The 12,003-nt window shown below is 40.2% G+C and overlaps 2 protein-coding genes across 14 annotated transcripts in view; one reads left to right on the top strand and one right to left on the bottom strand.

Annotated features, from left to right (window-relative positions):
• MANBA (mannosidase beta) overlaps positions 1-7,851 on the top strand; it is a 62,406-nt gene extending 54,555 nt beyond the window's left edge. For 4 of the 8 annotated variants that reach the window (XM_085579034.1, XM_085579036.1, XM_077782959.2 and 1 more), the window contains one exon: positions 756-1,163. In XM_085579034.1, coding sequence (XP_085435160.1) covers positions 756-980 — 225 coding nt within the window. In that variant the 3' untranslated portion in view covers positions 981-1,163. Of the gene's footprint in view, positions 1-755; positions 5,701-7,464 lie in introns of those variants that run through there. The other 4 variants (XR_014955172.1, XR_014955174.1, XR_014955173.1 and 1 more) reach the window with 4 other exon arrangements.
• NFKB1 (nuclear factor kappa B subunit 1) overlaps positions 6,182-12,003 on the bottom strand; it is a 57,651-nt gene continuing 51,829 nt past the window's right edge. For all 6 annotated transcript variants that reach the window (XM_021531451.4, XM_021531450.4, XM_021531449.4 and 3 more), the window contains 6 exons: positions 11,428-11,530; positions 10,398-10,522; positions 9,497-9,563; positions 9,004-9,176; positions 8,694-8,871; positions 6,182-7,067 (listed from right to left, as the gene is read on the bottom strand). In XM_021531451.4, coding sequence (XP_021387126.2) covers positions 6,880-7,067; positions 8,694-8,871; positions 9,004-9,176; positions 9,497-9,563; positions 10,398-10,522; positions 11,428-11,530 — 834 coding nt within the window. In that variant the 3' untranslated portion in view covers positions 6,182-6,879. The remainder of the gene's footprint in view (positions 7,068-8,693; positions 8,872-9,003; positions 9,177-9,496; positions 9,564-10,397; positions 10,523-11,427; positions 11,531-12,003) is intronic.

Below are 12,003 nucleotides of genomic sequence, written 5' to 3' on the forward strand. Positions count from 1 at the left end.
AATAGTGTTGCTTTTCTTGTAACTGGAATATGATGCCTGCACTGAATGTAATTTGTTCTTTTTTTATAGATGGTTAACTGGTATTTGAAAGTTAAGTAGCATAATCGTTCATTATGGTGAATCGTGAGTGCTGCATGAAAATGCATCCTGGCTGGGATTTAAAGTCTCTCTGAGATTTACGTACTGATAGAACTTAATACAAAACATTATACCTTGACCTTGTATTTTACAACTATTTTTAAAATATATAGCTAAATTAAGTATAAGGGCTTCATTGGCATGATGCATTAAGTCTTTCTGTCTTACTAGGATTTTTACCATCTTTTGCTTCTGTGTATTTCTATTATGTACATAATTGAAAGCTCTTTTAGTAGATGTGAATTGATAAATTGAGTGAAGTGTTGGTGAAAGGACAAATCTCTTTCACTGCAGTAAGTATGGGATATCAGTGCTATGTAGAACTCAGATTACAGTTATTCTCATAAAATTACTCAGATTATCAGTTATTCTCATAAGAAGATGGCAAAGGAATAATACTTCTTGGCATTTTTCCACAATCTGTATTTTTCTGTAGGAAGGCTCTAGTAATATTGTAGGTTTTGCATAATTCTCACATATGAAGAATACTATTTATGATCAAATTTGGTTGTTCAGCCTGTTTTACTGACATGCAGGTCTTTCCCAGTTTAAGTGTAACTGGGGTCTCCTTTAACATGTATTTTTTTAATAATACATATTTTTTATTTCTCTTTCAGGCCTCTGTATCCCAACAAGATGACATTTATATATTTGTTCTTCAGACCACTGCAATTGCTCCTTTTGTTACTCTGGATGTAGGGAGTATAAAAGGCAGATTTAGTGATAATGGTTTCCTCATGACTGAAAAGAAGAAAATGGTTGTGTTTTATCCTTGGGAACCTACCAGTGTTGAAGAGCTAAAAAGTTCACTAATCTTGACCTCCCTACTGGATATTGTCTGAGAATACTTCATTTCCTTCTAAATAAAGAAGGAAACAGGAGGAGATAAAAAAATAAGAAGAATTTGGCTGAAGCTGAAATGACGTGCACTGTGAGCTCACTGAAGAACACACTGTCTCTTCTTGTCGTGTTATCTTTACATTGAATCAGCAGTTAAAATTAACAACAGCAAAGTTTACATAATATATGTGGTGTATTGAAAGCACATCCATATTTTTTTCTAGTTTCACTATGCTGTAAGTGGAAATTCATTTTAGGATAACAGCAAGGTATGCTGGGAGCAAGGGAGAAGGACAGGGAGTGAAGCTGGGACTACCTCCACTAGGCCATGGAGCCATTCCATGGGCAGGTTGCTAAACATTTGGCTTGTCTCTCAGCTGTGGTTTGAAATGCAGCTGGGATCTTGCTGGGGTTCCACAAGGATCCTCTGTCCACCCAGGCAAATACTAATTTTCTTGCAGAGCAGAATCAGCATCACAGTAGGTGGAGTTTGAACGAGCTCTGTCCCTGATGTCCCTCGCTCTCGTAAAAGCAGCACGTGGGCATTACTTGCTCGTGGTGTGGGGGGTTTGGAGCACGTGTTGGGGGAGCAGCTCTGTGTTCCACTGGAGAACTCAGACTCGAGTTGTGATCGCAGTATTAATGAGCATGTTGATGCTTTGGTGTTAACCAAAACCGACATACTCCTGAGCAAGAGGAAGAACTTGTAGATGAAAGGGAAATGATTAATTAAGAGTTTCTTACAAATGCTTTATTGGGTCACCAAAACAACTAACTGTAGTTGCATCTGGTTCAAAACAAGACCTAACTAAAAGAAGATATGAAAACAATCCAAATATGGATGTGTATATGCCAATGTTTATAGATTTTGTAAAATAGATAGGAAAAATGACAGTCATGAGTAAAACCTAACAAATGCAGGCGCTGACAAAGGAAATTAAAAAGCTTTTCTGAGAGGCATCATGGGCTAACAATACCAGAAAAATCCTTCTGGTTTTTTTGGTGTCCTGGAATCAAGGTGGAATCAAAGCAGCAGTAAAGTCAATACAAGGTAAGAAAAAAAAAGTGGAGAAAATATGATTATTATGTACTGCTGCAGTGTATTAGAAAAAGAGCAAGTCTCAATGTCTTTCTTTTACACTGATGGAGAAATGTCTCTTCCAGCAACATCTAGATAGACTTTCAAAATGGCACTTAATAATGTTAAATAAATAAAACTTTGGAGGAATCACTTGTTTAGAGACAATCAAGAGACCTATCTGGAGATCTTTGATATTTATTTGTCTCAGCATATGAGTGAAGTCTGAGATATGTAGAAAAACTTTTGGATTGCTAGAAGCAAAACCTGTTCACTAATTTGGATAGCTGTGATCTCATCTAGCCTGTCATCATTTTTAGGCAAAATCTTGAAAGAAATGATGTAGTACATGATTCATAAGCGATGAAGTGGCTATACAAATGAAGTCTACCAACACAGTTATACATAACAGCATTCTATTATTTTTTTCCCCTGTTGCTTTTTGCAATTATGAGATTGACAGAGCAAAGTTTGGGCAATTTTTAAAATTATTGCTGTTTTTGAAGGTCAGGAGCTCCCTGAGGGGTAGGTCTCTTCTTTTCAATGAAAATCTTTAATTCAGCACTAGGTGCCATTATGAAAGATTAGCAATTGCTTAAGCCAAATACTTGAACTCAAAACAGAATTTAAAGGGGAAGGTTGACTGCCATTATTGTTTTAATATCCTTAATATGTTCTTTTGGTTTCCTGGTGTTGTAGCAGGTGTATATTTACAGAAGCTGTTTTCTCACCATGCAGCAGTGGCTGTAAGGTGTGTTTTAGTTAACCAGTGTTACTTTAGCAGTGGCATCGTGTGCTATACTGGTTACATTGTTCTGCCTTTGTCTCAGATTGGGGCAGAAATGGGAAGGCAGCACTGGTACCCTGCCCTCCTATCCACTTATCCATCTTGCCAGCTGAGTGTTGTTACAGCTGCAGCAGCACCTGTATTGCCAATTCTTGTTGATGGGGGTTTGGCAGCAGGAGCCTTAGGAGAGCATTTGGCAGCTATGGTGCTTGTCCTCAGTGTCTTTACATTATTGGTGGCAGCAGTCGAGGGGACTGGCCGTACCATTGTTCTTTCATTGCTGCCTTGCCATGTCTTGTTAAGGACTGGTGAATTCTCTTGTGCTGATGGCCTTTGTTTGCTCCTGGGCCCCTCTGGGCTGTTGTCCACTGATGGCAAAAGCAGCAGCCAGAGTGCCCCACAGCCATGACAAATGCCCTTCGAGAACAGAACTCGAGAACAGTTTTGGGAAGAAAACTGTATGGTGTTGGCTAATCTGTAGTCCTAAAACCATTCTCTGGCTGGGATTTAGGTGTGAACACATTCTGGGCTTGCAGAGACCATTTTGAGCTTTGGAGGGCACCAGTTTGTACTTTTTGACACACAAGGAAGACTTATTTTTCTCCAGTTTACTGAAGCATGTCCTTGGAACTTTTTCAAGTTCTGCATCTTCTCCAGGAAAGAAGCATGCGAATATATCTAAAAATTGCTCTCTAAGTAACTGTTCATAGTTCTGTTAGTCTTTCTTGTTACCTGCTGTTTGCATACCTTGTGGTCTGGACAAATTTTCTGCCTTAGAGGCACATCTTTCTTCCATACTGTTACTTCTGTTAGTTCCCTTTTGGTTTGGAGATGTGTAGTGAGACCATTTCAGTGACTTGAACCAGTGTCAGGAGCAGAGAAATGGGCCAATGACTTTATTTTCAGTACAGGAGAGCTGGGGTTTGAAGCTTACAAGCAAGCCTTTTTATTGTCAGAAATAAACACAATTACTCTTTTCTTTCTTACCTACTTAGGGTACTAGGAACTCACGGTTTGAAATTTTTAGAACCGTTTTCAATCCAAGAGTTGTGTTTACATAACCCTGCTTTCCAGTCAGATGTTATAAGGTAGCAAAACAAAAGCCCCAAATTCATTCAATTAGTGTAGAAAACCAAAACTTAAATGAAAAAAGGCCATCTCTATAAGAAGTAGAGTCAGTCAGCAGAGACCTTTAAGTACCTGAGCTAGTGCTCTCCTGCATTGTCTATATGGCAAAAGTGACTGGATGGCTGAAAAATCCTATAGCACATAGGTTTAAATGAGCCCATGGGAATCCTCTGCAGCCTTGGAAAAACATACTCCAGCTTGGCTCCAAGTGGGACATCAGGCTGTTTCATAATGCTGAAAGGAGAAAATCAACTCCTTGGGAATTAACTTGCGTTGTCTTTTGTTGTAGGAGGAGTCTCGAAGCCAGCAAAAGTTTGGCCTGTGCCATTTGCCATTACTCTAGAACGGCTTTATTTCATCCAGACATGATCATCCAGAAAGGCCAGACGCTGTGGATGGTGGGTGAGTATTGACCACTGCACACTGAGCTAGCAAATGGGCACAACCATTCCTGTCACTGTAATTGGGGGAAGCAAGGAGAGTGACTCTTTTTCCTTAAATGTGTGAAAAAAGCATTTTACTTTCCAGGCAATGGAGAAAAGACAGTTCATACACCACTACATGTAGGTAAGATCTTTATCCTTGCAATCCAGAGAATCTCAGAATGCTGCTTAGAGCTTCCCACTACTAGTGATTTCCAAGTTTGTACATACATACCAAGATGATGCCAGGAAACGTACAGCTGTAGCAGCCAATCTAAAATCAAGAGCAGTTTAACTTTCTGAATCATTCATTTTATATCAGATGTAGAGAAAATCTGAAGAGATCTGTTGTCACAACTTTTGCTGCTTTCTATAAGTTTCTGATGTTTGTTACCACAGCAGAGTAGCAGAATAACAGAGTGAGGTCTATTCCACTGCACATACAGATTGAGGTTTCTCTCTATAAGCCAGGTGTAGACAGACACACTCAGTAGTATTTTTCTATCTCTAAACAAAGGGAAAAAACCTAAAAAGATTAAAGCCTTTTTAATAAATACACTGAAACTGAGAAGCTACGAGACTGTCATTTAATACACTTCCCTACACAGGGCCTAGGGGCCCTCCTGTGGATGATCACTAACCTGATAAACAGCTATTATGCAACAACATCTGGTCATGAAGGGCTTTAAGGAAATTTAGATCCAGGTGGTTTAAAAGCAGAGCTGGTCAGAACTAAAGCTAAAAGGTGTGCATAACAGCCAGGGTGCCCTGGTGACCTGCAGGATTGTAGAAACCTCAGTAAAAATCTCTGCCAGCACCATGAACTGTGTTAGAAATTCTTTGGAAGCAGAAGGTGTGTTTTAATTGTACAGCTCTCCTGGGGCTCAAAAAGCCCCCTCCACTCCTGGAATATGAGAACCTTTGCCTGTTTCTATTAGAGCTGAAATACAACTAGAACACTGGAGAAGTACATTAATTGTACAAAAATCTATATGCCTTAGACACTGCCTAGATGAGGGTTATAGATATAAGGACTGAAAGATAGAATGGCACTTTTACTATTACTCATCTTCTCTGGAAGTAATTAATGTTCTCAGTAATTCAGCTGGATTATAAAATTAATTCACAAGTTTTTTTCATTAGTCATAGTTCAATTCATTACAGCAGCTACCACTCTAAACATAACCATTTTCAAGGTTTATTTTGATTCATTTTCTCAGGAGTGACACCCAGGTTACTGAAGACTGAGCTGAGCCAAGAACCACACTGTCAACACTCCATCTTTGTATCACAAAAATTGGCTAGAAGTAAGTGACAATGACCCTCTTGGCTTTTTCATCATGAACTCTGATGCCCGTTCTGTTTAGTTGGGCCAACATAAATTACAGGACACTCACCATCTCAGAATTTGATGTCAGACAAGAAGAAACACTGCTCATGAGCACAATTACTACCGGAGATTCTAGATAGCCCAAAGGAGAGCTGTCTCATCAGAAATTTGCTGAGACACTAAATAGTTGGTTTTAGTGTAAATGATTCTATACTGCCATAATGATGAGATCTAAAACAAGGAACAGGCTTTAATCTCAAAGCACAGCTGCTCAGCAGTAGCTGATGGTCCTGCTCTCCCTCCATAAAAGATACTTTAACTTTAGGACAGGTGGCTTGCAACCTTTCATTTATTTTAGTGCTTGGAAATCAGCATGATCATGTATCAATGCCTAAAACTGCATCTAAATCTTCAATACCGCTTGAAAAGTAATGTAAAAATCACAGCAAGCACAGACAGGAGAATTAATTTTGGGGTTTTATTATAAAAGTAAAATAAAAATAAGCATTTAAAAAGCACGCTTTTTCAAAAAGGAACAGATATAAAAAACTATTTACAAGTAGGAAAATGTCAAACTTGAAAAATTTTTTTAATAAGAGGCACCAAAGTTAAGTTAAAATACATTATTTGAAATATACAAGATTCTTTCAGGATTCTCTTTTTATGCCAAGTTGTCACTGTTGTGATTAAAGTAATGATTTTTTTTGCCAGCTATTTTATAAGCTGTTTGCATGCAACTGTGCTGCAAAAATTATGAAGAGAGCAGCTACATACTGTATCCTCTGATTGCTCGTGTGCTTAACCTCTTTAGTAAGTTTGTATTATGCATTAACAACTTCTTTTTTATCTGTAAAAGAAAATCCTCACAGGCCAGGGAAGCTCAGTCAGTCTTTCACAGCATCCAGACCTGTGTATTGATGCAGCAGTGGAGCCCCGGTTGTTGTAAATGGCTTGTAAATGAACACAATTAAATGTACTTGAGGAAGGAAGCAGTGGCCAGGAGTCACATGCTGCAGTTGCCATTTTTTCGGGTTCAGGTGGGATTCTTCCAGTGCACTTTTGGTTGTGAGTTCCCTTCCCTCTGGCCAGGACGACACTGATGTAATTTGAAATGTCCCATTTGTTCCTGTAACTGCATATTGCTAATTGAAGATCACTAGTCAGCTATGTAATTGCTTTGCCCTGAAGTTTCATGTCCATAGCCCAGGGCCATTTTGCCAAGTGTTAGTGAGGACTTGCTGGTCAGAGAGTCTGAGGAAGTGAAGCTCAGCTTGCGGAAGGAGGTCTCCACACCACTGTCACAGGTACTTTCGAGGTCTTGGAATCTGCTATTACAGAGCTCACCTGAGGGACAGAGAAAAGGAAAACATCATCATTTGTGTGGCTTAAGCAAGGTTGATTTGTGAAAAGCCTAAGGAATACCAACCAACAGGGTTAAACTCTTCTATAGGAAAATAAGTCTACTGTAAGTTATTGTAATAGGAAAAGCTGTACTGAACGTTTCCAGGCAACTAAAGCATGTGATCTTATGTACTGCTGGCAGAGATCAGCTTGCAGTTGGAGTTTGGAGGGGATGAGAAGCCTGGTGCTCTGCTGACACTAATGCCGTCAGTGCACTTGGGTCAGAACTCTGCCCAGCTGTGGTGATCACAGGGCAGAAGGTACTCTGGTTCTCAGAGTCACACTCTGTGCAAGTGTACAACTCCAGGAGGCTTCTAATTCATGTTATTTCAACTTACAGATTTATTTTTGAGACAAACACTTGAAGAGCTTTTATCTAGTAAGTGACCCCAAATAGGAACAAGTCAGTAGCCTCTATCACCTGTGCAGCATCCACAGAAGGAGTGCCTGACTGCAAGAGCTGAAACTGAAGGTACAATGTGGGATCAGTGTGACTAAAACAGTGGTGGTTCCTTAAGAGTTCAGTCTTGTTTTTCTAGACAAACATCTTAAAATAAACTATATGATGCCCTCCATGTTACAGAGGGAGCAGAACCCCTCTTACCCTTCAAGATGAATCTAAATGGGCAATATGTGTACAAGCACGTATTTGGGTGGGTGTGAAGGTTTATTCATGACTGACCAAACACTTTTCTATAGAGAATAAACTGGCACTGTTAGACTGGAATGGAGTGACTGTGGTGTTTCTTTTTTCTTACTAGAAATACCTACAGTGTTTTTACACAGGGTGTAAGTGTCCACATTTGGCTATAGGCAGCACTACCACTGTTTGTACGGGAAATAAAAAATGTTTTTGTTACTAAACCTGGCCTGGCAGTGACTGAACAGCCCTGGTGACAAACTTCTCACAACTCCTCTTTCTCCCTGCCCAAAATCACTGTAGGACCTCCATTGTTGAAGGTGCTCAGAACTCAACTGGACGTAACATGGGCAACCTCATGTTCCACTGGCCATGCTCTGAGCAGGTAGTTGTCCAGCAGGACTGCCTGAGGTCCTGTGTAACCTAAGCCACCCCCAGTTTCTTTGCCTACAGAACACTGGGCCATTTTGGAGTGCTACATATTGTGGAAGGAGAAATGTAATACTGAAGTCTTACTGAGAAGTTTAGGAGCCCAAAACACTTTTTTTAATACCACTACAGGGGTGGGGAGGGGGGAAGTAAAAAAGCTAATAGCACTTGTACACACCTAGGAGATAACTGCCTATATTCCCAGTACATCTAAGACATTACCATTAGGAAATGGCAGGTGTCTGGTTTTAGCAAAGGACAGCAGTACAATGAATACTGTGATGCGGGCATGCTGATTCAAGTGGTTAATATTTCCTCTTTTTCCTATGCCTAGCAGATAACTGTGGTGAGAGCAGCAAAATATTTCTAAAACCAGTAAGCAGGTGAAGCAGTATGTGCAAGAAGGCATGCAATCCTAGCAGTCCTAGATAGAGTGGGGAGGGAAAACTCAAAAAAGTCCTAAATAAATAGAAGTCTTCATATTTTGCTGTCAGTTTTACCTGTCTCTCCATTTGCAAAGGTGAGCGGTGATGATGATGGAAGAGCTTTTGCTGTGCTGTCTTCCCGGGGAGATGGTCTGCGTGAGATGGACAGTGCTTCCTGAATTATTTCTATGGCTTCTGTGTGATCCATCTGTCTCAAAGCAGTGATCAGTTCTTGAACTGTACCACCAGACACCTGAAAGAGCAGACATCACACACTCAGCATCATCCAGGCTGGCTAGAACTGAAGGGCTGTGCTGTCTGACTGCAGGAGAACGAGGTTCTCTATGTGTATCCATATTCTTTATAACCTGTTGCAGCACATTACCTCATAGTTATCCAGCAGAGTCTTCGATGGGGAAGGGCTCAACCTGAAGGCATTATTAAGTATGCCAAGACCCAGTTTTTGTGCTAGGGTGGACCAGTTTTTGGTTGGATCAGGTAATTCCAATAGTTTGTAAAGCTGCATCTTGGAATTCTCATTCAGCTCTCTCAAATGTCCTGGGGAACAGAGAAATATATTAGTTTATTATTTATACAAGACATGCACCAGTTCATTTTTAAGAAGAAACAAAGCCAAACTGAAGGCTGTTTGAGAGTTCAATCCCAGCATTTACAAATGTATTGCTGCAATACTGCAAATGTACTCTTTGTCCTTGAGACATCTTAAGGGAATTGTTCTCATTCTATGACTTGAGGGGGTGGGAGGACACCTCTTCTCTCTCACTAGCTCAGTTATAAGCAGGGCAGTGTCTTCTGCCACTACACTTTCAGTACTCAATTACTAGAGGGATATCAAGTCAAGTTTTTATAGGTGTTACCTTGTGTGAGTAAGTCCTCCAAAACCTCTGCTGACTCGTAGGGTTTGCCATTTAATATGTCATACACCTAAGAGAGCACATTAAAGTCAGTATTTAGGAGAAATCTGGTTAGTGTCTATTAAGTCTCAGCAGTGTTGCATAAAATTCCATCTGTAAATCAGCATTTTTCTCACCTAGACTCAGTGTGACGAAGGATACTGTACAAAACCTGTGCTAAACTTTAGGGAGAAATCTGGAGAAGTTAAATATCCTTTTATTTTAAGCTGTGTCATCTGGCAACTATTTTCACGACACAGAGGAAGTCTTGGCAGTAAATAAACGGCAGTAGCAGAGACAGCAAGGAGCTGCTGCCTGTCTGCAACTAGTCATTGAAAACAAAGCCTGGGTTATATTTTCACCTAAGCTTGGTACTCCCCAGCTCCAGATTATTAGAAATGCTGACTGCTATCCTTTACATTAACACCAAGCCATATGCACAATAATCAGCTTAATCACTGTTTGGGTAGAACACAGGAATGCATTTTCCCACCACACATAGGCTGCAATTCTGAAGAACACTCAGCAAAGAAACCTATTGGAGAATGGGCTGAAACACAAGCTGCCCACCCAGGTAAATTCTTTCCCACACTGAAGACTCTAGTGCAACTACTTCAGGAGCTGCCTGGTCATTTCTGTTCAGCAGCATTAGTCAGTTCAGTGGACCTTTCCTCCAGTGCTGTTTCATCAGGGGAGTTTTATGGCTGAATTAGCTTAATTTTTGATGGCAAATTCATCTAATTAATTGCAATAATTTTGGGTGCAATGAAAGGAGCTGTCTGAGAGAGCTAAACTATCCTTTATAATTAGAAAAAAACCACAAAAAAACCCAGCAAAAAACTAAAAGAGAAAACAGACCACATACCTCAGAGTTGGCTGCCATATCCAGTGGTGTTGTTCCAGGCACAATCCCTTCATCATCATCTTCATCCTCTTTCACATAATCTAAGTCAAACAATGGCTCAAAGTTCTCAATGTGAGGATTTGCACCTGAAAAACAAGTGTGTGTGGAGAAAAGGGGCTTCAAGTTGCTTCTCAATAATATTTAAAATATGCGTTCTATGTACTGAATGACAAATTGGCTAATTTAGCTACTCCAGGTAAATTATATTTTATGTTAAACTAGCAAGTATATCTTTTGTCAGTTATATTTAAATGCTGTCACATTTCTGTACAATGCTACTCTCCATTATAAAGAGGGGAAAAAAATGACAAGGTGATCCTTAGGGCCCAAAGAGTGAGGTCGGGTATCTACTGACTCCCAGTCCCATGTTGCCTTACACAGCCCAGCATGCATGTGATGAAGGGATGGTGTGATGCTGCTTTTTAGAGTGTCAGAGAAAGTTGGGAGTGTTTTTAAAAAGACCAAGCAGGCAGGCCTCAGCAATGAGAGGGTTGGGATTCTGTTTCAAATGAGAAAAATCAGGTTTATGTACAACTGACAAAATATTCTAATAAATACTCCAACCTAATTCTTCCAAAGTGACAGCAGTAGGAGACAGCAATAAGCTCATGCTTTAGTGATGGTATTTTTTTGGCTTTTTATTTCTAAAGCAGTCCCACACTTATCCCAGATACACAAAAAGATCTCTTCTCCACTTCTTCAGCTATAAAAGCTACAAAAGATACTCAAGAAACTTCCCAAAGTCCTCATAAATTTTTTTTTGACCAAGATAATTTGCCTTTCCAGCCATTAGATGGTGCTGAAGAGTGATTAGTACAGCACCTCAGAGCAGGACTTTGAGGAAATTCAGACCTTCTTGCTTTTAGTATCTGATTTCCTCCACCCATTTAAATTTAGACAAGTTCACTGGCACAGTCTTTTCTGCTTGCAGCCTTCTAACTTGAATTGTCACTGTGAAAGAAAAATCTCCAGCAAAGATCTATTTCCATACCTGCTGCTTTGAGAACTGCTGCCAATTTTGTTGAGCCCCTTCCAGCTGCTATGTGAAGAGGAGTTGTCCCATCATATGTAGTGCTGTCCACATCTGCATCACCCTAAGTTTTTGTTGGATGGTAAAAAAGAAAATAAATCTGTACAATGCAGCTGCAGAAGCTTATGTCAGCATAAACACTGCTACTGTGCAAGTAAGCACCATTCCCTGCCTGATTGCATAAAAATTCTAACTGTGGCCTAAAAAGAAGGAATTAGAAAGTAACTACAACTGGCTACATGCATAGGATGGTAGTGTGCTCCAGTGCTAGAGCAGGAGGCACAGGGTATCTCCAAATCGGTCAGGTAGATAAAAGCTACTTTGCATCCTCTGTAAGAGTTCTGCCATCTATTGCCTGTGGCCTTTGGAGTGGGAGTGGTGTGCACAGAATCCTGCCCTCCTGCTGCTCATCAGAACAGCCAGGCTGGTAGCACATCCATAGATGGGCACAGAGGAAAGCTACACAGCCAGCTGGGGTGTGCAGAATGAAGGATACCAGGATCAAGGTGTTAGGATGAGACAAATATTTACAGATTA

The sequence above is a fragment of the Lonchura striata genome, chromosome 4 (assembly GCF_050655825.1).
Source record: "Lonchura striata isolate lonStrDom1 chromosome 4, ASM5065582v1, whole genome shotgun sequence".
Lineage (NCBI taxonomy): Eukaryota > Metazoa > Chordata > Aves > Passeriformes > Estrildidae > Lonchura > Lonchura striata.